The sequence below is a fragment of the Notolepis coatsorum genome (assembly GCF_963971535.1).
Source record: "Notolepis coatsorum genome assembly, chromosome: 1".
NCBI lineage: Eukaryota > Metazoa > Chordata > Actinopteri > Aulopiformes > Paralepididae > Notolepis > Notolepis coatsorum.
Window position 1 is genome coordinate 250,026,420 of NC_140165.1, and position 27,074 is coordinate 250,053,493.

At 42.3% G+C, this 27,074-nt stretch overlaps 1 protein-coding gene across 1 annotated transcript in view; it reads right to left on the minus strand.

Annotated features, from left to right (window-relative positions):
- Nucleotides 1-27,074, minus strand: part of dvl3b (dishevelled segment polarity protein 3b) — a gene marked incomplete at both ends in the record, with an annotated part of 96,756 nt that overhangs the window by 53,337 nt on the left and 16,345 nt on the right. Inside the window, one exon of the mRNA XM_084309729.1 lies at nucleotides 8,148-8,217. Coding sequence (XP_084165855.1) covers nucleotides 8,148-8,217 — 70 coding nt within the window. The remainder of the gene's footprint in view (nucleotides 1-8,147; nucleotides 8,218-27,074) is intronic.

Below are 27,074 nucleotides of genomic sequence, written 5' to 3' on the forward strand. Positions count from 1 at the left end.
CTTCGTGGGGTGGAGCGACAGCAACCACCTCCAACTCAACACCAGTAAGACCAAGGAGCTGGTGGTGGACTTCCGAAGGGGCAAGAAGAGGCCCCCCCCGATTCCCATCACCATCCGAGGGGTGGAGGTGGAGGTGGTGGACTCATATAAGTTCCTTGGGGTACACCTGAACAATAAACTGGACTGGTCGGATAACACAGAGGCCCTCTACAGAAGGACAGAGCAGGCTGTTCTTCTGAGGAGACTCAGGTCCTTCAACGTGTGCAACAGACTGCTGCAGTCATTTTACCAGTCTGTGGTGGCCAGCGGTCTCTTCTATGCTGTGGCATGCTGGGGAGGCTACATCAACTCAAGGGACACCAACAAGCTCAACAAGCTGGTGAGGAAGGCTAGCTCCGTGATGGGAGTCGAGCTACCTAGACTAGAGGTGATGGCAGAGAGGGGGATGAGAAGGAAGCTGGCTGCCATCATGGAGAACCCCTACACCCCCTCTACGACGAGCTAGTCAAGATGAGAAGCTCGTTCAGCCACAGACTCATACCCCCCCGACACTCAACTAACCGCCTCGGACAGTCCTTCATACCAGCGGCCATCAGGCTCCACAACAGGGGGCAGCGACTGCTGCCAGACATTGACCTGGGACTAATAGGAACCCAAGGAGGACAATAACACTACCTTAGGCATACTGCACCTTGTGGATACTGTGAATAATGTATATTTCAGTGGATACTGTGAATAATGTATACTCAGTAGATAGTAATTATAACACTACCTCATGCATACTGCACCTTATGTGACACTGTGAATACTGTGAATATTTTTTTCAGCTAGTTAGATAGTAAATTATATTGACCTATTTGTTTACACTGCTTGTGTTGTTTTTACTACCTGTACCCCCCCCCCCCTTCCCCATGCTGCTATGATGCCTGAATTTCCCCAAGGGGATCAATAAAGGAATATCTTATCTTATCTGTTGGACACAGAATATGAAGCTATACCATGTAAAGAGTTAAAGGCGTAGATCTGGGGGAGCTCCAGTAGCTCACCACGTACCGCGAGTGCTATTTCAGCGCCGTGGACAACCGTGCTCGTCACGGATCTGGGGCTGAGCGCGTTCGAATCCCGGACGGCAGCCGTGCCTTTCCAGAGTGTCTTTCCCCCCCATCTGAACCCTTTCAGCCTGCTTCTGTCGGTCGAACTTGACCAAGTATGAATGCGATGAAAAAGCGATAAACGCTAAAAGAACCAGCTGACTGGTCAAAGTTTAAAAAAAATAAAGGCGTAGATCTGGTAGAACACAGAATGTGAAGCTGTACCATGTGAAGGTATGGATTTTGTACTATACCGTCTTCCATGATAATTTACATATTGTAAAAAATATACATACTGTAAGTGAATAAAACTACTGATAGTAATACCTGGGCTTTGAGTATCGGCCGATACCGAGTACCGATCAGATCCATTACTTTTAATGAACAGTAGAGACTTGGACCATAATTTTGGAGTCATTGGACAAAGATTATTGAGATATAATAAATATTTCTCCATTAGATAGTTAACGTGTCAGAAATGCAGCAGATCAAGTCACTCGATTTGATTTCTGGCACGTTAGACGTGTTTCCTGGTATCAGATCGATATCCAGCACCAGTATCAGTGTGGGCTCAGAGTGTATACCTATCTATTGAACCAGATACCACAGAATAACATGTTTAACCTTCTCTTCCGTCTATTGATGTCTTCCTCTGGGTTTATAGACTGCTATGAATTACATGAACCTGAAGGAAATCACATTGCTGCCACACTCATAAAATCTAATTACATTTCTTCCATACAATGATTAGATCAAGAACTGTGTGTGTGTGTGTGTGTGTGTGTGTGTGTGTGTGTGTTGTGTGTGTGTGTGTGTGTGTGTGTGTGTGTGTGTGTGTGTGTGTGTGTGTGTGTGTGTGTGTGTGCGTGCGTGTGTGTGTGTGTGTGTGTGAATAGGTACTTTGTATTTCAAGCCAATAAAGCCTGTTTGAATTTATTTAAGAGAGAGAGAGAGAGAGAGAGAGAGAGAGAGAGAGAGAGAGAGAGAGAGAGGAGAGAGAGAGAGAGAGAGAGAGAGAGAGAGAGAGAGAGAAGCAAGATTTGTGAGCTGTCAAGAAATAATTCCAATGGAATACAACCACCATAAAGACTGTCAATCACACAAATATTCCTGCCCTATTTGTACTGTACTGACCTATATTTGATTGTTTTGAGAGAGAGAGAGAGAGAGAGAGAGAGAGAGAGAGAGAGAGAGAGAGAGAGAGAGACGAGAGACGAGAGAGAGAGAGAGAGAGAGAGAGAGAGAGAGAGAGACAGAGACAGAGACAACAGAGAGAGACAGAGAGAGACAGGGAGAGATACTTTTTATGCCATCAAAAGGAAAATTCCAATTGACAGCCTAATTAGGACCTGGCTCAAAATTCAAAATTCTGTAATAAATCCAATAATATTATATGGCAGTGACATGTGGGGTCCATTAACTAACCAAGACTTCCCAAAATGGGAAAAACCATCCATTAGAAGCCCTGCATGCAGAATTGTGCAAAAACCTACTTGGAGTTCACAGACACACTGCCAATAATGCAGCCAGGCCAATGCCCTCTAATTATTCAAATTCAAAGGCGAGCCATCAAATTGTATAGACACCTCCAATCAGGTGACCCCCACTCCTACCACTACAAAGCCCTTCAGAGCCAAGCGATGAACCTAGATAAGAGTCCCCTCTGCCAGCTGGCCCTGAAGCTCTGCCCACACCAGGGCTTCAGGACAGACACCAAGCAATCTGGCCCAACCAAATCATCTCAAAACAAAAAGACAATTATAGAAAATATTGGAACAAATCAACCAAATCACAAAGTAAATTAGAATTCTATTTGACCCTAAACAGAGAGTACACAGTGCAGAATACCTGACCACGTGAATGATATAAAACTAATAAAAACATTGACACGGTGCAGACTGAGTGGACACAGCCTGGCCAGGGAGATGTTGAGACAGAATACTACTACACTGTGAGAAATATAAGGATCTAAGAGAGGTTTTCTTTGATAAAATAAATAAAATTGATCCACAGTTCATCCATCTCCCTGATCCTCAAAAGCTGCAATATATATGTGGGGAGAAAAGTCAGTGTGCAGTATTAGCTGCAAAATATGTAGATTGTTGACATACAATAAGAGAACAAGCTGTAAATACATGTTCCTGGGTGGCTAGTGCTACATCTGTAAAATGATTACCTGATTGAATTATTATTTTGTAATTTAATGAGTTTCAGTTGATTGTTTTACTGTTATTGGTAATGTTATGGTATTTTTGATTGCTTATGTTATTGTTTGTATGTTGGACTTGCTTTGGCAATAAGTACTTTGATATTTCATGCCGATAAAGTAGGGCTGGGCGATATGACCAAAAACGTTATCGCGATAAAATTATAAAATTATTTTCATATAATTCGATATCGATAATTATCGTCGATATAATGTCCGTCAAGTTTAATTAACTTCTTATGCTGCTGCGAATGTCTCAAGTCGAGTTGATGTCGTCATCAGTCCGCGCACGTTACACGTTAGTAGTTAGCCGACAAGCGGAGTATCTCATGACAATAAATATGACACTAAAATACTCTCTTCCGCCACAATATATTGAAACGAACTGTATACCCCACACTACTATAAACGTGGCCTCAGAATTCAAAACACACACATACTCGGCACGTAAATATATAAAACATCGCCGTGCAAGCTAATTAGCCTAGCAAGCCTGTAGTATCTAAGCGGTGTATTCCATGACAATGTGCTAAATATTACACTAAAATACTCTCTTCCGCCACAATATATTGAAACGACGTCCACTGTATATCCCCACTACTATAAACGTGGCCTCAGAATTCACGTCACACACATACTCGGCACGTAAATATATAAAACATCGCCGTGCAAGCTAATTAGCCTAGCAAGCCTTGTTGTTGAGTGAGTCCTACCTCCTTCCGGGTATATTTCGCTCTCTGCCATCTCCTTCACTGATTGGTTGTTAGCTGTTGTGCGTAAACACGTCATCACGTAACGTTGGTTGTTGTTAGTGAGTGAGCTGAGCCGAGGCTGAACGGAGCCAAGCTTGGAAAATCGATATATCGAAACTTTGCGACCACGTTTCATGTTTATTTCGAGGAAATAATTTATCGCGATAGTTATCGTTATCGTTTTATCGCCCAGCCCTACGATAAAGCCTATTTTGAATTTGAATTTGAGAGAGAGAGAGAAATACAGAGACAGAGAGAAAGAGAGAGAGAGAAATACAGATACAGAGAGAGACGGAGAGAAATACAGAGACAGAGAGAAAGAGAGAGAGAGAAATACAGATACAGAGAGAGACGGAGAGAGAGAGAAATACAGATACAGAGAGAGACGGAGAGAGAGAGAAATACAGAGACAGAGAGTGAGAAATACAGAGAGAGAAATACAGTGAGAGAGAGAGAGAGAGAGAGAGAGAGAGAGAGCGAGAGAGAGAGAGAGAGAGAGAGAGAGAGAGAGAGAGAGAGAGAGAGAGAGAGAGAGAGAGAGAGAGAGAGATAACAGATATATAGGGTAGGGGGAAGATGTATAGAAACAGAGATAATGAGACATCTGGACTGACGTGGTCTCTGCTCTGCTGCTAATCTGTCTAATGGCTGCAGGATTATGATAAACACACACACACACACAGTAACAGCAGCAGTGCTTGCTGAGACAAACAGCTTGAGTGTTTAGAGGATGTGTGTTTAGAGGATATGTGTTTAGAGGATGTGTTTAGAGGCTCTGTGTTTAGAGGATGTGTGTTTAGAGGCTCTGTGTTTAGAGGATGTGTGTTTAGATGATGTGTTTAGAGGCTGTGTTTAGAGGATGTGTGTTTAGAGGATGTGTGTTTAGAGGATGCGTGTTTAGAGGATGTGTGTTTAGAGGATGTGTGTTTAGAGGATGTGTGTTTAGAAGATGTGTGTTTAGAGGATGTGTGTTTAGAGGATGTGTGTTTAGAAGATGTGTGTTTAGAAGATGTGTGTTTAGAGGTTGTGTGTTTAGAGGATGTGTGTTTAGAGAATGTGTGTTTAGAAGATGTGTGTTTAGAAGATGTGTGTTTGGAGGATGTGTGTTTGGAGGATGTGTGTTTAGAGGCTGCATGTTTAACTCATTCAGCACCAGTCACGATGATAGTCGGTTAACTCGCCGACCGTTTAGCGCCAATCACGAGTATAGTCGGGTTTTAATCGTTATTTATTTTATTAGCGATATCCATTCATTTTCATCCATCGAGCCTGATGTTATCATTGGGAATGGGTCTGAGCTCGCCTCCATTAGGAATGGTGTAGTTTCTTTTCTGGGACGATCCGAGCCGTGCGGGCGGGGTTTAAATACTCAGGCGAGGTAGGCATATACAACGATGGCATGGAACAGTAACCCCGCCCGCCCGTTTGTGTGTAACGCTCGGTAATGTGCAACGGACCTCCACGAGCAGTATTTGGAATGGCGATCAGATAATTGGATTATTTCTTTTGCATTACTTCAGATACCAGGTAAGAGCACTATATATAAAAGCTTGCGTTGATCTGATATGTCTTTCTACCCCGATCGACGCTGTCTCTGTGTGTGTGTGTGGCTGTGTGCCGTTGGGTGCAGGAGGTGGCGGGGGAGCCCCGCGGTCCAGGGCTCTTTTCATTCTTGCACGAGGAAGGATAATAATGATGATCTAGCGTTGATTTCAGGAAGATTCGATAATCAGGCGAAAAACTACAACGTGTTTAGTGTATTCCACTAAAGGGCTATTATCCTTTTCCTGGAATTACTAAGAATCACCAAAACTATACTCATATTCAAAACGGTATCAAACGGAAATGTACAGATGAAAAAACAATCCGTTTTGTACATGTTGACTGGAAGCAACTCACTGATAATCGACGGGTGTATTAGACCCATAGCTATAATTTAAGATATATTTTAAGCACTCGCAAATCTCGCAGTCCCCCCATTGATTAAAGCAGTGGCGTTCTAGCGCCCTCTCGCGCATTAAGCGATGGCGCAGAATGAGTTAAAGGATGTGTGTTTAGAGGATGTGTGTTTAGAGGATGTGTGTTTAGTGTGTTTAGAGCAGCGGTTCTCAAACTACGAGTCGCGACTCGCGACCCAAAGTGGGGTCGCGGGTAGGTGACAGTGGGGTCGCGCATTGGCAACTAAAAAAAAACTCCGATTGAGTTTTCCACCCAGCAGCTGTGTGTATTTGCCATGTCTCGCTGATGAAGGGCATCAATGGAGGCAGACACACATATTCCAATACACATCTCACTACACCCTGCGCATTAACGCATTTATAATCGCGGGGGGGGGGGTCTGGTCTTTTGTGTGTGACCTGGACTCGCAATGGATAGGTTTGTTGTCAGAAGCGTTGCTGGTTGGCTGCGATAAAATGGGCTCTGCGCATAATATATACTATACCACACTAAAGTGAGGTGGCAGAGTATTCGCCTTTGTTAACTCGGAGAAGAAGCGCAGATTTCCCTTGCAGACAAAAACAACACATTGGCAGATAAATGTGCTGATAATGAGTTGGAACCTCCGTTAGTGGCACTCCAGGATAATCAGCGGAGATTTGGGGGTATTTACTCAGCTTGATGGCTTGTTGTAGGAACAGAATGCAGGAGGCGCTCAATGATCTTTTGTGTGACGAGCTACTGAAAGTCAAGTTCACTGGACAGGCCCTCGCAAAGTTCTGGATATCAGTCCGGAACGAATACCCAGTGTTGTGTAATGCTGCGCTGATAAAGCGTGTCCCCTTTGCATCAACATATCTCTGTGAGGGCGGATTTTCAGAGTAGAGGCAGATCTCTGCCAAAGCGCATGTGAGCACATTTTCTTTTCATGTTCTGGCAACATGTTTTGGCTAAATATGCCTCATTCTATAAATGTGTATACAGAAACAATTCCATTGCTTTTGTTGATAATATTAATTCATTTCATTGATAACATAATGCTGTAATTTCATTTTCGAAACAATGTGTGCTTTTATTTTGATATTCCTTATTTCCACGTTGAAATTACGCAATACATTAAGTGTGGGGTCGCCAAAAAAATTCCTAAATAAAATGGGGTGGTGGTATAAAACAGTTTGAGAACCCCTGGTTTAAAGGATGTGTGTCATTCTCCTGTATAGACACAAGTGTCATTCTCCTGTATCCCATAGACACCAGTGTCAATTTCCTGTATCCCTTCTAGACATCAGTGTCAATCACCTGTATCCCATAGATAGACACCAGTGTCAATCTCCTGTATCCCTTCTAGACACCAGTGTCAATCTATTGTATCCCATAGACACCAGTGTCAATCTCTTGTATCTCATCTAGACAAGGTGTGAAGGGTACTGTAGGTGTGAAGTCATGATAAACAACATATTTCCTGTGTGAGAGAGAGTTATGGTTTCTAATAGGGATGCATTGATTTAATACAAAACAGATTAACAGAAACATAATCAACACTCAAGAAAAAGAAATAAAAGTGCGGCCGGGTAGCGCAGCGGACTAAGCGTCTGTCTACCACCGCAGAGACAGTGGGATCGAATCCGGCTGCCGCGGTACCTCCGGCTTGGTCGGTCGTCCATACTGACACAATTGGCAGTGTCAGCGGGTGGAAAGCCGGTGGGGTGGGTCCTGGTCGTTGTAAACAGCGACTCCTACAGGTCGGTCAGGGCGCCTGCACAGCGAGGGAGGGAACTGGGGGAGGTAGTGTGATCCTCCCATGCGTTACACTTCCCCAGTGAGAGTCCTCGCTGTCAGGTGAAAAGAGGCTGCTGGCTGTCTCCACATGTATCGGAGGAAGCATGTGATAGACTTCAGGGCTCCCTAGCCCGGCAAGTGGGGGGCCAATGCGTGCAACGACCAGGAAGGGGAGGGGGGAATTGGCATAACGACTAAATTGGGATGGGAGAAAAATACAGAAAAATAGGAGAAAAGGTAGATCAATTAAAAAATAAAAATAAATAAAAGACATTAAAAAATTTATGAAAATAGCACAAATGAAAATGAAAATAACACGAAACAAAAAGGGGCATTTCACCATTCTTTTCTCTCTGTATTTCAGTCTTGTTTTTGACTCACCCAGGAGACGACACGTCCGTTGATACATGGCAGCTTAGCGTTGTCATCAGAGATCTCCTCTTTTACCACCCTGAGAGACAATTAATACAGATACTACTATTATTATTAATAATAATAATAATAATAATAATAATAATAATAATAATAATAATAATAATAATAATAATAATAATAATAATAATAATAATAATAATAATAATAATTAGGGGTGCACCGATATATCGGTCGGGTATCGGTATCGGCCGATAAGTGCCTTGTTGACTGCTATCGGCCTATCGGCCGATAAGCTCAAATGTGCCGATAGCAGTCGCCGATAAATACCCATCAATTTGTGTAGCGTCAAAAGGCAAAAAAAAAAAGTTCACTCGCGCGATCTACCTGCACAACGCCCGCCGTCCCCCACACACACACACAATCTACTGCATCAAAGTAACTACTTATGATTAACAAGGCATTCGTTTTGTGGCATTAGCGTTATATAGTTAGTGTTACACGGACAATAACATCAGCATTATTATTATTACCCATAGCAGCAAGGCATTACTCCGAGTCCGTTCATTAGCTCGGTTCCATTCCGTTGCTCATTCCGTACCCAACTACACATTCTGCAATCTGTTAATAAAGTTTTCAACCAGACAAATGTATAGAAAGGCTTTGTTTTATTATAACATTTGTTGCAGTAAAATCATTATGTCTCATTTGGTCATGCGTGGAGCGCCGGTCGGCGGGCCAGCTAACGTAGCTACGTTATTAGCTATTAGATGCAAGACTAACGTTACTGGTGAAAATGTGATTTGCGTTGGAATACTCCTTTGTCAACTTGCTGTACTTTGCTTGCAGGTCTGCAGTCATTATTGCTGCATTATGAATAGCCGCAACTTTAGCCAAGGTAACGTTATGGCTAAACCTTTAACAATAGTTAACGCTAGCTTTCGGTTAGCTGTTCAATGCTATTAATAACACAACTCCCCGTCAACACCCTCTCTCGGGAAGATGGCATTTAAGAAAGTATCTGCTGTTAAAATGAAGTGTTACACGTTCAATAACAAGCATATTATTTACCCGAAGATAGCAGTAAACAAGGCATTACTCCGTTAGTACGTTCATAGCTCGGTTCCATTCCGTTGCTCATTCCGTACCCAACTACACATTCTGCAATCTGTTAATAAAGTTTTCAACCAGACAAATGTATAGAAAGGCTTTGTTTTATTATAACATTTGTTGCAGTAAAATCATTATGTCTCATTTGGTCATGCGTGGAGCGCCGGTCGGCGGGCCAGCTAACGTAGCTAAGTGTGTTCTGCTCTCGCAAACAGAATGCCCGGAAGTAGAAAAATTTATAAACGCTTGCCGATTGGTGGTAAGGACAGCAGGAGGTGGGTGCTAGCGGTCACCGGTGTGGCGTAATTGGCCGAATCGACTGTCAATCAAAATGGTTCCATTGCATTGGTTGAAAGCTCTGGTTGAGAGAATAGTATCCTGCTGCAGGCCGCAAGAATGGTTCCATTGCATTGGTTGAAAGCTCTGGTTGAGAAACTAGTATCCCTCTGCAGGCCGCAAGACGATACTGGGAGAGAGATAGTGATACCATAAACATATTTCTTGATGTTTCCTTTTTTTAAGTAAGTAAAGAGGCCTACAAATACAAACATACACATACAAATATACAGTAGTTTCATTAAAAAAAAATAATAATAAAAAAAAAAAAAAAAAAAAAAATTTACAAATACTTATATACAAATATACAAATATCGGTATCGGTATCGGTATCGGCCGATAGTGTTAGTTGAACAATCGGTATCGGTATCGGCGGCCAATTTTCATATCGGTGCATCCCTAATAATAATAATAATAATAATAATAATAATAATAATAATAATAATAATAATAATAATAATACATTGCATTCATATAGCGCTTTTCCCAGTGCTCAAAGATGCTTTACAGTGTAGTATAAAAAAACAACAGCGAAACAAAACAAACAACTATGGTTTTGAGGCTGTTTTAAAGGACGGTAGAGTGTTGACAGGTGGGTTTTGAGGCTGTTTTAAAGGACGGTAGGGTGTTGACAGGTGGGTTGTTTTGGTGCTTTGAGCGCCACAAACCCAGCTCCGTTGTACTGAAGTGACGGCAGACATCTCTACGACAGATATCTCCAAAACTCACGGTGGATAGATAGCCCTCTATGAGAGGGAAAAGATGTTGTTGTTGTTTTTTTATTTGGGATGAACTGTCCCTTTAACCACAATTCATTCAACAGTGATTTAATTATCAGGAAGACATTGAGAGAGATCTCTTATCTTCATTACATTACACAACAATAAAAACTATAAAATACTGTGGCAGAGATCCCCCGTCCCATGGCTATGTGGAGGAAGGGAGATACTACTACCACGGGCAGAGGAGAGTTAATTAGGGAGTTGATTAGGACTGATGGAACACACCTGTGCACCACGTGATCACCCACATCCCACACACACACACACACACACAGACACCCATAGCTTAAAGCCTGAGGAGAGACAGAGAAAGGTTGAGTGGAGGTGAGGAAGGAGAGAGAGATTGTTATACAGAGTTCGTGAGGTGAGAGGTAGTTGAGAGGAGAGGTGAAAGCCGAAGGTGTTTGTGGTACTGGACCCTGGACTGACTGAGATACCCCCTTGTGAAACTGACCCTGGACCGGAAGACAAACCCTGAGTATTGAACATTCCCTTTTTGTCCCTTTTTGATACGTGTTTTGACCTTGGACTTCGACTACTCTATTGCCCATCGGACTTTGTGCTATTAATCAATAAATATCTTTTATTTATTGAAATTGTGCTTGTGTGGAACTTGGATTTGTTTGTTTTGGACCGTGTCGAGCCTGAACACCAGCAGGCTCATCACAATACAATAAAACACAGAATTGGACAATAAAAGAAAACACTGAAGAATTCTGTCCGAGAGGACAGGGTTGCAACATGATCACACTATGACTGGAAAATACACACGTAATATACTGTTCAGGAAACATATGGTCTAGGTCTATACTGTTCAGTAAACAGATGGTCTAAGTCTCTACTGTTCAGTAAACAGATGGTCAAAGTCTCTACTGTTCAGTAAACAGATGGTCTAAGTCTCTACTGTTCAGTAAACAGATGGTCAAAGTCTCTACTGTTCAGTAAACAGATGGTCTAAGTCTCTACTGTTCAGTAAACAGATGGTCTAAGTCTATACTGTTCAGTAAACAGATGGTCTAAGTCTCTACTGTTCAGTAAACAGATGGTCTAAGTCTCTACTGTTCAGTAAACAGATGGTCTAAGTCTCTACTGTTCAGTAAACAGATGGTCTAAGTCTCTACTGTTCAGTAAACAGATGGTCTAAGTTTCTACTGTTCAGTAAACAGATGGTCTAAGTCTCTACTGTTCAGTAAACAGATGGTCTAAGTCGGTCAAAGTCTATACTGTTCAGTAAACAGATGGTCAAAGTCTCTACTGTTCAGTAAACAGATGGTCTAAGTCTCTACTGTTCAGTAAACAGATGGTCTAAGTCTCTACTGTTCAGTAAACAGATGGTCTAAGTCTCTACTGTTCAGTAAACAGATGGTCTAAGTTTCTACTGTTCAGTAAACAGATGGTCTAAGTCTCTACTGTTCAGTAAACAGATGGTCTAAGTCTCTACTGTTCAGATGGTCTAAGTCTATACTGTTCAGTAAACTGATGATCTAAGTCTCTACTGTTCAGTTAAACAGATGGTCTAAGTCTCTACTGTTCAGATGGTCTAAGTCTATACTGTTCAGTAAACTGATGATCTAAGTCTCTACTGTTCAGTTAAACAGATGGTCTAAGTCTCTACTGTTCAGATGGTCTAAGTCTATACTGTTCAGTAAACTGATGATCTAAGTCTCTACTGTTCAGTTAAACAGATGGTCTAAGTCTCTACTGTTCAGTAAACAGATGGTCTAAGTCTCTACTGTTCAGTAAACAGATGATCTAAGTCTATACTGTTCAGTAAACAGATGGTCAAAGTCTCTACTGTTCAGTAAACAGATGGTCTAAGTCTCTACTGTTCAGTAAACAGATGGTCTAAGTCTCTACTGTTCAGTAAACAGATGGTCTAAGTCTCTACTGTTCAGTAAACAGATGGTCTAAGTCTCTACTGTTCAGTAAACAGATGGTCTAAGTCTCTACTGTTCAGTAAACAGATGGTCTAAGTCTCTACTGTTCAGATGGTCTAAGTCTATACTGTTCAGTAAACTGATGATCTAAGTCTCTACTGTTCAGTTAAACAGATGGTCTAAGTCTCTACTGTTCAGATGGTCTAAGTCTATACTGTTCAGTAAACTGATGATCTAAGTCTCTACTGTTCAGTTAAACAGATGGTCTAAGTCTATACTGTTCAGTAAACTGATGGTCAAAGTCTCTACTGTTCAGTAAACAGATGGTCTAAGTCTCTACTGTTCAGTAAACAGATGGTCAAAGTCTCTACTGTTCAGTAAACAGATGGTCAAAGTCCCTACTGTTCAGATGGTCTAAGTCTATACTGTTCAGTAAACAGATGGTCTAAGTCTCTACTGTTCAGTAAACAGATGGTCTAAGTCTCTACTGTTCAGATGGTCTAAGTCTATACTGTTCAGTAAACTGATGATCTAAGTCTCTACTGTTCAGTTAAACAGATGGTCTAAGTCTCTACTGTTCAGATGGTCTAAGTCTATACTGTTCAGTAAACTGATGATCTAAGTCTCTACTGTTCAGTTAAACAGATGGTCTAAGTCTATACTGTTCAGTAAACTGATGGTCAAAGTCTCTACTGTTCAGTAAACAGATGGTCTAAGTCTCTACTGTTCAGTAAACAGATGGTCAAAGTCTCTACTGTTCAGTAAACAGATGGTCAAAGTCCCTACTGTTCAGATGGTCTAAGTCTATACTGTTCAGTAAACAGATGGTCTAGGTCTATACTGTTCAGTAAACAGATGGTCAAAGTCTCTACTGTTCAGTAAACAGATGGTCTAAGTCTCTACTGTTCAGTAAACAGATGGTCTAAGTCTCTACTGTTCAGTAAACAGATGGTCAAAGTCTCTACTGTTCAGTAAACAGATGGTCTAAGTCTCTAGTTCAGTAAACAGATGGTCTAAGTCTCTACTGTTCAGTAAACAGATGGTCAAAGTCTCTACTGTTCAGTAAACAGATGGTCAAAGTCTCTACTGTTCAGATGGTCTAAGTCTATACTGTTCAGTAAACAGATGGTCTAGGTCTATACTGTTCAGTAAACAGATGGTCAAAGTCTCTACTGTTCAGTAAACAGATGGTCTAAGTCTCTACTGTTCAGTAAACAGATGGTCTAAGTATCTACTGTTCAGTAAACAGATGGTCAACGTCTCTACTGTTCAGTAAACAGATGGTCTAAGTCTCTACTGTTCAGATGGTCTAAGTCTATACTGTTCAGTAAACAGATGGTATAGGTCTATACTGTTCAGTAAACAGATGGTCTAAGTATGGTCAACGTCTCTACTGTTCAGTAAACAGATGGTCTAAGTCTCTAGTTCAGTAAACAGATGGTCTAAGTCTCTACTGTTCAGTAAACAGATGGTCAAAGTCTCTACTGTTCAGTAAACAGATGGTCAAAGTCTCTACTGTTCAGTAAACAGGTGGTTTAACCCTTCTGCCTTGTTAGGTAACTGACAGAGTTGGCACATCAGTGCATGAAAAGATTGCATCACGTGCAAGGTCATAAAAAACTTAATTTGTAATATTTCGTTCCAACAATTTTTTTATGAATACCACTATGAACCTAACTCAACATATCTATCAAAGATTCCAAAGATTTCCGAATTGTAACCCCTTATATTCCCGTTTGTGTTGGGGTTAGGGTTAGGGTTAGGGCCTAACCCCTAATGCCATGAAATAAACCACTAGGGTGGTCAACTGGGTAACTTTTCTGTTAGATTTTCTAAATACAATATTTTCAAATTATGTAAATATATGAAAAATAAGCAAACAGACCAAATTTCATGACATAATCATCAACACAGCCACCGTTGTACACACACACACACACACACACACACACACACACACACACAAAAAGGCTAAATACACTAAATCATTGCTAAGAAGGCAGAAGGGTTAAGTCTCTACTATTCAGTAAACATATGCTGCCTGGATCTACAAAAGCTGCATACTCTCAACTAGGGATGCACCGAAAATTCGGCCACCGAAGATTATCGGCCGAAAATGGTTAAAAAGGCTCTTTCGGCTTTCGGCCGAAAGGGTTTTAGCACCGAAAATATATGACCGAATGTCAAATAACGTGTTGTTGTGATGACGTCATCAAAACGCGACTACAGACATACCGGTAGCATGCGCAACATGTAACGTGAGCAGCTTGGCAGCTCTTCCTGCATTCTACAGCCTGTGATAACTAACTCCTCTTGGGAGTAGGGATGCCCCCCGAAACCCGGTTCTAAACTAAATTAGAAAAAACCGGAGTATTGATCAGCTCCGACGTTAACGGTACTGCTATCAGTAGTCTCTAGGAGCGGATTAGCTACGGAGCTAACAGTGTACCATCCATCTGCGACGCAACGGTGGCAGCAACAGTGGACACGGAGTAATGTTAACGTTATGACGAGTTCATACTACACTACACGTATGAACTCGACATAACGTTAACGTTACTCCGTTTCCATGAAGTGTTTAATTAGCAGCAATCTGTTGTTGAAAATGTATCGTTAAACCGGAAATGGAAATGCGAGGACAGGAAGTCGTCATCAATCGTTGTAGTCTTTTAGTCTTAACTAAAAGATTTTAACAAAATAAAAAGGAGCAGCACTATTGCATAACTGAGTCATGTTTGCTATGTGTTTAAATTGTACAATCTTTCAGCAGTCAGTCTGGAATTAATGTATGCATTCAAAAGTGCTGAATAAATGTTTTATGGGCCCATAATAGTGATTATTAATATTATTTAAGTTAAGTTAAGCCATAATCATGTCTTTTGCCATAATCAGGTAGCTAAAAAAAAAGAAATACATTATATATATATTTATATTAATCATTTTCGGCCATTCAGCATTCGGTTTTCGGCCAACTGTTTCCTATTTTCGGTATCGGTTTCGGCCAAGAATTTCCCATTCGGTGCATCCCTACTCTCAACACTACTATGCGCTGCAGAATGCTGGAAAACCACAGAAAGCGACGTCCATAAATTATCCACTTTCCACACCTCATGCCTGCGCCCCAGATCATCTCCAACAATAACCTCCTCAACATTACACAACAAGATGACATGCACTGTATAATTAATAAATGAAGGTGGACCTGGATTGGCCATGTCCTCAGAATGGACATCAACGCGATCCCAAGAGTCTCATTACACTGGACCCCAGAAGGCAAAAGAAAGAAAGGGAGGCCTAAAACGAAATGGCGTAGGATTTAAGTATACTTAGGGTTTAAGTATATACTGTTCAGTAAACAGATGGTCTAAGTCTCTACTGTTCAATTAAACTGATGCTCTAGATCTCAGAATCTGTGTTGTGGTATCAATGCATACTAGAAACCATAACTCTCTCTCTCTCTCTCTCTCTCTCTCTCTCTCTCTCTCTCTCTCTCTCTCACACACACACACACACATGCACACACGTGCACACACACACACACACACGCACACACACACACACACACACACACACACACACACACACACACACACACACACACACACACACACACACACACACACACACACACACACACACACACACACACACACACACACACACACACACACACACACACACACACACACACACACACACACACACACACACACACACACACACACACACACAGTGAGAGACCAGTGTTGACAATACAAGCCCCTCCCCCTCCTGGCCCCTGAATAAGTGTTGGCCCTCAGTGACCCCAGTTACCATGGTAACAGTGAAGCGGTGAGCGACAGGCTTTCAGCAGACTGGATGTATAGAGCAGTAAATAAAAACACTCAGACCCTTAGACCTATAGCAAGGAAAGACACGCTGTGAGTGTGTGTGTGTGTGTGTGTGTGTGTGTGTGTGTGTGTGTGTGTGTGTGTGTGTGTGTGTGTGTGTGTGTGTGTCTCTGTGTGTGTGTCTCTGTATGTGTGTGTCTCTGCATGTGTGTGTGTGTGTGTGTATGTGTGTGTGTGTGTGTGTGTGTGTCTCTGCATGTGTGTGTGTGTGTGTGTGTGTGTCTCTCTGTATGTGTGTGTCTCTGTGTGTGTGTCTCTGCATGTGTTTGTGTCTCTGTGTGTGTGTCTCTCTGTATGTGTGTGTATGTGTGTGTGTGTGTGTGTGTGTGTGTGTGTGTGTGTGTGTGTGTGTGTGTGTGTGTGTGTGTGTGTGTGTGTGTGTGTGTGTGTGTGTGTGTGTGTGTGTGTGTGTGTGCAGTGGCGGACTCAGGCTGTTTGAAGGGCAGGGGTGAAAAGAAAAAAAGGGCACCTACTGCACAACATGGGACCCCATCAGTGAGCAAAAAGCTATGATGCGTCATGTATGGTGAAATAGTCTTCATCCTTGATTAACTGTACATTGAAGGAGGTTGGGTAGGTGGGGTGGGGTTGGGTGGGTGGGAGAGGGGGGGGTTGGGTAGGGGGTGGGGGGGGACACTGTACACTGTACAAGCAAAACTGTACATTGGAATATTGACAAAGCCATACTTGGTCATTTACTGTACATTGGAGGGGGTTGGGTTAGGACATTTACAGGGGCCAGTTTCGAATTGCAGTCTCCCGTAGGTGTTCTTTGAGAGTGGTTTTGAAAGTGGGTAGTGATTCACCGTCAGGGCACGTGGTCAAGTTTAGACCATTGGAGGGGCACCAATGAGCATGTCCTCTAATTTTCGCCACTCAAAAGGGCATTTAGCGTGATGTTTTCACCTGTGGGGCACATGGTATTCCAATGTACAGTGTACAGTGTCCCCCCCCCCCACCCCTACCCACCCCCCCCCCCCCCCACTCCAATGTACAGTTCCCCCCACCCACCCAACCCCACCCCAACTACCCAACCTCCTCCAATGTACAGTTTCTACGTCAAATGTATATACACTCCTTTTCTGGACACTTTTTGTATCACAAACAGTACTGTATTTGCAAATCTGGTATGTCATAAATGTATAGATGTAGCAGTACTGTCTATCTGTATGTCGTGTATGTCATATATGTTATGATGAATTGAAAATGGGGGACCCTGATGTAAACAAGACGAAAGTCTTTCTCTCATCTGCATCCCCTTAACAATTGTATGTATTGAGCTGTACTGTACTGTACCCATTCTGCAATCTGTTAATAAAGTTTTCAATCAATCAATCAATCAATGGTAAAGTTTAACCATTGGAGGGGCACCAATGGGCACGTCCTCTCATTTTCGCCACTCAAAAGGGCACTTTTGCGTGACATTATTTAACCGTGGGCAGGCCCGGACTGGCCATCGGGAGCACCGGGAGTTTTCCCGGTGGCCTGGCCTGCACAGATAAAAAAAAATAATATTATATAAAAAAAAGAAATGATATATTATATATATTTTTTTTTGCCAGGCCATTGTTTCTAGTTGTGGCGGCGGCGCGGCGCGATAGTTTAGATAACCAGGTGGGTGGGGAACAACCAGGATTTCACTGTCTGCGACAGAGTTGGAGAACTATCTGACTCTCTCTCCCTCACGCGGACACACACACACACAATGGAGCCGTGCTGCCGCTTGTGATTGGTGGAGGCGGGACCAGGCGATACAACTGATTGACAGTGGAGGTGGCGAATGGAATGGCAGATGGCACACTCCCAAAAGGAGTTGTTAAATCTGACATTACAAAAAACAATATGTGGTGGTTATGGTTGGGGCTGAAGTTGAATAAACAATTTATGAAAGAGAGAGTCAAAATAATTCCAAGATAATTCAAAGATTACACACCGTTGCCACATTGGCTACAAACATAATCACTGCAAAGTTATCAAACAAATAAGAATCTGATCAGACACAAGGGTTAAGTTGTTGTTCCCTTTCTAATTTCCTCAAAAACATCTAGTCTAGTTAATGTGGTCAATATTATTTGACAATTGATGCTTTTTGTTGGAAATTTCAGTCAGTGAGCTCATACTTTGAGCTAATTTTATAGTTAAAATGATTGAGACAACGCAATCTTCTGTCTTCGTTGTGCATGCATGCGTGTGCTCACCACACGTGATACATGTGTCACTATTCTGGCAGTGGCTACTGTTATTATAGTATTGTAATGAAAGGTCTGTTATTTAATGTTTGTGTAAAGGGCTATTTTAACTGTTGATGGGTAGTGCATCAGTAAAGTGAATATGGTATTGTGCTCTTGACTTGTTTGAATAGGTGGAGAGAGTGGTTAACTGTATTATAATAGTAAATAGAAAAATATGTTGTGCTCTTGCTTTTTTCTTTTTGAAGGTGGAGAGAGTACCATTGCTAGTGCCACAACAGTTTTATTTGAGGTTCATAACAGTACATTGTACTAAGCAATTGTTGGCTCATTAGTTTGTGATTCACATGCACTAAAATTCACCAGAATGCAGGAAATTAAGTCTTTGTAACTAAAATCTTCCGCTTAAAAAGTGACCTGATTGGGGCTATATTTCGCGCTATATCTCCCGGTCTGAATTATTTCCCCAGTCCGGCCCTGACCGTGGGGCACATGGTCAAGTTTAGACCATTGGAAGAGCACCAATAGGGCACCCTCTCACTTTTCGCTACTCAAAAGGGCACTTTAGCGCACGTTTTTCAACCGTGGGGGCACCAGGGGGGGGGCGATCCCTGAGTCCGCCAGTGTGTGTGTGTGTGTGCATGTGCGTAAATACGTGTGTGTGTGTGTGTGTGCGTTGGTGTGTGTGTCAGAATCACAACAACCTACTACACCGAGCTTTCAAGCCAAGTACAAACTAATAGAGACACATTAACTCATTGGACGCCAGACCCGATGATAGTCGGGTTAACTTGACAACCGTTCAGCGCCAATCACGAGTATAGTCGGGTTTTAATCGTTATTTATTTTATTAGCGATAGCCATTAATTTTCATCCATCCAGCCTGATGTTATTGTTGGGAATGGGTCTGAGCTCGCAAAAGGGCAAATACTGCCCCCCACGCCTTCCGGCTGGTATTGCACTCCACTGGGAATGGTATACTTTTTTTTCTGGGACGATCCAAGCCGTGTGGGCATGGTTTAAATAATCAGGCGAGGTAACCTGATTTCAACTATACATCTGCGACGCTAATTATCATCTAGCGTTGATTTCAGGAAGATTCGATAATCAGCCGAAAAATGACAATGTGTTTTGTGTATTCCAGGGCTATTATCGCATCTTTCTCTGGAATTACTAGAAATCACCAAAACTATACTCGTATTCAAAACGGTATAAAACGGAAATGTACAGATGAAAAAACTATCCGTTTTGTACATGTTGACTGCAAGCAACTCACTGATAATCGACGAGTGTATTAGACCCATAGCCATCATTTAAGATATATTTTAAGCACTCGCAAATCTCCCACTCGCCATTGATTAAAGCGCTGGCGCTCTACCGCCCTCTGGCGCACTTAATAGTGGCCTTTGACCAGAGCTAGCCTAGCATTTACATATGACGTCCGCTGTCACTATGGACTTTTTATCCAATTTCCCTGTCTCTTTTTATATTGCACTTTGCCCTTGCTTTCTTATATGTACTGTACTATACCTTTTTCTGTAATTTTAGTGTATTTTATTGCATTGTATGTGTTTTTATCACATGAAGCACTTTGGTTTGGCTGCTAGTCATTTGTAAATGTGCTATACAAATAAAACTGACTTGACTTGACTTGACTTGACATGGATAAACACTTGTTTGTGGTTCTTTTGTGTCCCGCCATGGACCCGTGAGAGCACGTATAGATGAATGTGTGTGTCTGCTTGTTTGCTATTTACGAGTAACTCTCTAAGCCCTGCAGACATAAAAGGGGTTTGGAGGAATTCACAGTTGAATAAGTTACTGTACACAGCAAGAATATATATATATATTTATATTATAATACATTATTATACTGTGAATGTCTCCAGACCTCTCTTGACAGAGCCTCAGCAACCCCCTCCTCTATCCCCACTCAACTCCAATCCACGCGGCAGACCAAAACATAAATGTAAACAAAGTGCGATACCTAGAGGGGTTCTTTTATTTATTTTTGGTAAAAAAAAAAGAAAGAAATTAAATTTAACACAATACAGTAACAACAATAATACACAAGACATCACAGGACAGTACTTCAACAATAATAATTATAATAACGTCAAGACAATTAGAAATAATAAAAATTATAAATACAGAATATAAAAATCTAATTATATTATCACAGACACCCCAAAAAACAACCTAGAGGGGCTCTTTTGCCTAGAGGTCGCTGTTTTGACGGCATTACAGAGTCTACCTTTAAGGGGAAATCGAGAGGAAACCAGGCTTTACTTCCTACGTTTGAACAAAGATGATTTGGTGATTCTCCTGGTACTTAGAGAAGAGTACTCAGTAGTACAAATGTATATATTTGATACCCAGTTTAATCACCTGTACATTGTATGTTACTGTTGCACTTTACTGTTACATTTGCACTCTGGTTGGATGCCAAACTTATTTGCGTTGTATTGTACTTGTGCTGTATGATGCCAATACATTTTAATCTAATCTAATCTAAGAAACAGAACCCAGAGCTGTGCACTAAATAACCCATTTGGATTTACTTCAATATTATATATATATATACATATATATATATATATATATATAAATATATATATAAACACATTTTAATCACGAGGCATTCATTTCCAAGGGCTTTCTTGTTCAGTGTGTGTTTTAGTGACGTCTGCAGAGACTCACTGGGATTAGAATAGCACATGGATGTTCAGATGTGCAGTGCAGCGGTCATGTGGTTCAGAATAGCCAGATGTAATGAACGACTGGAGTGCTGATTCTTTTACGCACCATCACTCACATCTGACCAATCAGCATCACATCTGGACAAGCCAGGCCTGCAGACCCTCAGGCCTCAATGAGCTGGGATGTCATTCTCTCTCTCTCTGTCTTTTCTTCTCTTGTGTATTTCTTTATTTTCCTTATCTATCTATCTATCTATCTATCTATCTATCTATCTATCTATCTATCTATCTATCTATCTATCTATCTATCTATCTATCTATCTATCTATCTATCTATCTATCTATCTATCTGTATATCTATCTATCTATCTATCTATCTATCTATCTATCTATCTATCTATCTATCTATCTATCTATCTATCTATCTATCTATCTATATGTATATATATATATATATATATATATATATATATATATATATCTATATGTATATCTATCTATCTATCTATCTATCTATCTATCTATCTATCTATCTATCTATCTATCTATCTATCTATCTATCTATCTATCTATCTATCTATCTATCTATCTATCTATATGTATATCTATCTATCTATCTATCTATCTATCTATCTATCTATCTATCTATCTATCTATCTATCTATCTATCTATCTATCTATCTATCTATCTATCTATATGTATATATATCAATCGCACTCTCTATCTCTATCTCTGTCTCTATCTCTATCTCTCCACATAACTATCTCTCTCTCTCTGTCTCTCTCTCTCCATATATATATATTATGTCTCTCTCTCTCTCTCTCTCTCTCTCTCTCTCTCTCTCTCTCTCTCTCTCTCTCTCTCTCTCTCTCTCTCTCTCTCTCTCTCTCTCTCTCTCTCTATATATATATATATATGTCTCTCTCTCTTTCTCTCTGTCTCTCTAGATATATATATATGTCTGTCTCTCTCTCTCTCCATATATATACCATATATATCTGTATCTCTCTCTCTCTCTCTCTCTCTCTCTCTCTCTCTCTCTCTCTCTCTCTCTCTCTCTCTCAGACAGCGGCTGATGTCCATCATGCCTGATCAAGCACACACCAGACAGACTGTTGTAACATAACATGTAACATACTTATTGTTGCACATTGATGCTGTTGTAACATACTTATTGTTGCACATTGATGCTGTTGTAACATAACATGTAACATACTTATTGTTGCACATTGATGCTGTTGTAACATAACATGTAACATACTTATTGTTGCACATTGATGCTGTTGTAACATAACATGTAACATACTTATTGTTGCACATTGATGCTGTTGTAACATAACATGTAACATACTTATTGTTGCACATTGATGCTGTTGTAACATAACATGTAACATACTTATTGTTGCACATTGATGCTGTTGTAACATAACATGTAACTTACTTATTGTTGCACATTGATGCTGTTGTAACATAACATGTAACTTACTTATTGTTGCACATTGATGCTGTTGTAACATAACATGTAACATACTTATTGTTGCACATTGATGCTGTTGTAACATACTTATTGTTGCACATTGATGCTGTTGTAACATACTTATTGTTGCATGTGTGTGTGTGTGTGTGTGTGTGTGTGTGTGTGTGTGTGTGTGTGTGTGTGTGTGTGTGTGCATGAGTACGTGCGTGGACACTATGTCAGTATGTATGAACTGAACTAAGATGCCACACAGCCAGTGACAGACAGCAGTGCATTTTAATTGGGCAGTGCTCTTAATTAATGCAAACTTTGACCTTCGCTGCAGGTCGGGGATCTTTGGGGGCTTAACAGAGGTTAAAGGTGAGATTAGAGGCTTTCCCTTTGTTTCAGTTGGTTTCTAATCCAAAGAAAACGGTGTAATCCAGACACATGAAAGGCTTTACCAGACAGCGTCACGTAACTCTTGTACTTGTAATGGACCAGTGGTCCACATCTGAAGCAACATGGGCAGGGCTTCTCGGTTTGGACAAAATATCATATTATGCGATACGATTTGCAATATCGTTTTCAAAATCTAGCTTCAAGTGTACATAACCTCTGTGAGAATATCTCCCACTGGTCTCCTACTGGTAACAGATCTGTCAGTGGGAGGATTTTCTCCATTCACTCAGTATCATCAAAATGTTTTTTATTCATTAAAACAGATCTAGAATCAGGCATAACCCAGTAGCCCCAAGTCATTTAGATGTTGTTTTTACCTTTAATTGCCGAAGATAGATTCATTGAGCATGTTTACAGTGCCCAGCCTCACACTCACACAGTTCCACATATTCACAGCTGGGAGCTGCCCAGTACAACCACAGTCTGACACTGTTGACCACTAAGAGCTGCCCAGTACAACCACAGTCTAACACTGTTGACCACTAGGAGCTGCCCAGTACAACCACAGTCTAACACTGTTGACCACTAGGAGCTGCCCAGTACAACCACAGTCTAACACTGTTGACCACTAGGAGCTGCCCAGTACAACCACAGTCTAACACTGTTGACCACTAGGAGCTGCCCAGTACAACCACAGTCTAACAGTGTTGACCACTAGGAGCTGCCCAGTACAACCACAGTCTGACACTGTTGACCACTAGGAGCTGCCCAGTACAACCACAGTCTGACACTGTTGACCACTAGGAGCTGCCCAGTACAACCACAGTCTGACACTGTTGACCACTAGGAGCTGCCCAGTACAACCGCAGTCTGACACTGTTGACCACTAGGAGCTGCCCAGTACAACCACAGCCTGACACTGTTGACCACTAGGAGCTGCCCAGTACAACCACAGTCTGACACTGTTGACCACTGGGAGCTGTCCAGTACAACCACAGTCTGACACTGTTGACCACTAGGAGCTGCCCAGTACAACCAGTCTGACACTGTTGACCACTAGGAGCTGCCCAGTACAACCAGTCTGACACTGTTGACCACTAGGAGCTGCCCAGTACAACCAGTCTGACACTGTTGACCCCTAGGAGCTGCCCAGTACAACCAGTCTGATACTGTTGACCACTAGGAGCTGCCCAGTACAACCAGTCTAACACTATTGACCACTAGGAGCTGCCCAGTACAACCAGTCTAACACTATTGATCACTAGGAGCTGCCCAGTACAACCACAGTCTGACACTGTTGACCACTAGGAGCTGCCCAGTACAACCACAGTCTAACACTGTTGACCACTAGGAGCTGCCCAGTACAACCAGTCTGACACTGTTGACCACTAGGAGCTGCCCAGTACAACCAGTACAACCACAGTCTGGCACTGTTGACCACTAGGAGCTGCCCAGTTCAACCACAGTCTGACACTGTTGACCACTGGGAGCTGCCCAGTACAACCACAGTCTGACACTGTTGACCACTAGGAGCTGCCCAGTACAACCACAGTCTGACACTGTTGACCACTAGGAGCTGCCCAGTACAACCACAGTCTGACACTGTTGACCACTAGGAGCTGCCCAGTACAACCACAGTCTGACACTGTTGATCACTAGGAGCTGCCCAGTACAACCACAGTCTGACACTGTTGACCACTAGGAGCTGCCCAGTACAACCACAGTCTGACTCTGTTGACCACTAGGAGCTGCCCAGTACAACCACAGTTTGACACTGTTGACCACTAGGAGCTGCCCAGTACAACCACAGTCTGACACTGTTGACCACTAGGAGCTGCCCAGTACAACCACAGTCTGACACTGTTGACCACTAGGAGCTGCCCAGTACAACCACAGTTTGACACTGTTGACCACTAGGAGCTGCCCAGTATAACCACAGTCTGACACTGTTGACCACTAGGAGCTGCCCAGTACAACCAGTCTGACACTGTTGACCAGTAGAAGCTGCCCAGTACAACCACAGTCTGGCACTGTTGACCACTAGGAGCTGCCCAGTACAACCAGTCTGACACTGTTGACCAGTAGGAGCTGCCCAGTACAACCACAGTCTGACACTGTTGACCACTAGGAACTGGAGAAAGGAGAGAGGATAGAGAGAGGGATAGAGATGGTGAAAGATAAAGAGAGAGATGGTGAGAGAGAGAGAGCGAGAGAGAGAGAGAAAGAGAGAGAGAGAGAGAGAGAGAGAGAGAGAGAGAGAGAGAGAGAGAGAGAGAGAGAGACAGAGAGAGAGAGACAGAGAGAGATAGATGGTGAGAGAGAAAGAGAGAGATGGTGAGAGGGAAAGAGAGAGAGAGAGAGAGAGAGAGAGAGAGAGAGAGAGAGAGAGAGAGAGAGAGAGAGAGAGAGAGAGAGGCACAGTTGTTGGGGAGAGAAGAGGGATATTAAGTGTTAAATGGTAGTTGTTGAGGGAGAGTAGAGGGATATTAAGTGTTAAATGGTAGTTGTTGAGGGAGAGTAGAGGGATATTAAGTGTTAAATGGTAGTTGTTGAGGGATATTCATTCACCCAGGTCCTCCTACCAGTCTGGGAATTAATTCAATGTCAAGCCTGATTCTCTAACCTTGAAGCTACTGCCCTAATTAAAAATAGCATTGTCTAATATAATACTACTGTCACGTTAATACACAAACAATATATCATATTACATTCAACCCACAATATAGCATGTTGTAGAATTGAGTACAGTGGGTTGTACATGAAGAGACAGAGGCAGAGAAACAGACCAGTGAGACGGGGAGACAGTGAGACAGGGAGACAGTGAGACAGGGAGACAGTGATACAGGGAGACAGTGAGACAGGGAGACAGTGAGACAGGGAGACAGTGAGACAGTGAGACAGGGAGACAGTGAGACAGTGAGACAGTGAGACAGGGAGACAGTGAGACAGGGAGACCAGTGAGACAGTGAGACAGGGAGACAGTGAGACAGGGAGACAGGGAGACAGTGAGACAGTGAGACAGGGAGACAGTGAGACAGGGAGACAGTGAGACAGTGAGACAGGGAGACAGTGAGACAGGGAGACAGTGAGACAGGGAGACAGTGAGACAGGGAGACAGGGAGACAGGGAGACAGTGAGACAGTGAGACAGGGAGACAGTGAGACAGTGAGACAGGGAGACAGTGAGACAGGGAGACAGAGAGACAGGGAGACAGAGAGACAGGGAGACAGGGAGACAGGGAGACAGTGAGACAGGGAGACAGAGAGACAGGGAGACAGTGAGACAGGGAGACAGAGAGACAGGGAGACAGGGAGACAGTGAGACAGGGAGACAGTGAGACAGGGAGACAGAGAGACAGGGAGACAGTGAGACAGGGAGACAGTGAGACAGGGAGACAGTGAGACCAGTGCTTGGATTAGATTTACCACTGACAAACAAGACTTATGGTCATCTGGGGATGAGAGAGAGAGAGAGAGAGAGAGAGAGAGAGAGAGAGAGAGAGAGAGAGAGAGAGAGGGAGACACACACACACACACACACACAGAAAGGAGAGAGGGATAGAGAGAGATGGCGAGAGAGAAAGAGAGATGGTGAGAGAGAAAGAGAGAGAGAGGGAGGGACAGATAAAGGAGAGAGGGACAGAGAGAGATAGATGGTGAGAGAGAAAGAGAGAGGTGGTGAGAGAGAAAGAGAAAGAGAGAGAGAGAGAGAGAGGCACAGAGGAGAGGTGAATGGTAGACAAAAGGAAGTATAGAGAGGAAGAATGTGTTTGGCTCTTGCCTCTATATTTCTGTCTTCATATCATACTGCTTTATATTTCAGCTCCCTGCTTGGCTAATATAAGATGTGAAACAGAAATGTTCTTTTGTCCAGAAATGTTCTTTTGTCTTTGGTGACACGTGAAACTAGGCTGCTTTCACACCTGCCTTGTTTATTCTGGTTGGATGGAACCTGGAGCGCTTACCCCCTCTGTTCATTTTGCTGCTCTCAGTGGAGGGGGATGCTTTATGACCACGGATCAGTCATATCATGGATCGAATCATCTGTAGCCGATACCCGATCCATATTACCTGCTTCAGTCCTACTGTTCTGTGTATATTACCTGCTTCATACTGTATATATTACCTGCTTCATACTGTATATATTACCTGCTTCATACTGTATATATTACCTGCTTCATACTGTGTATATTAC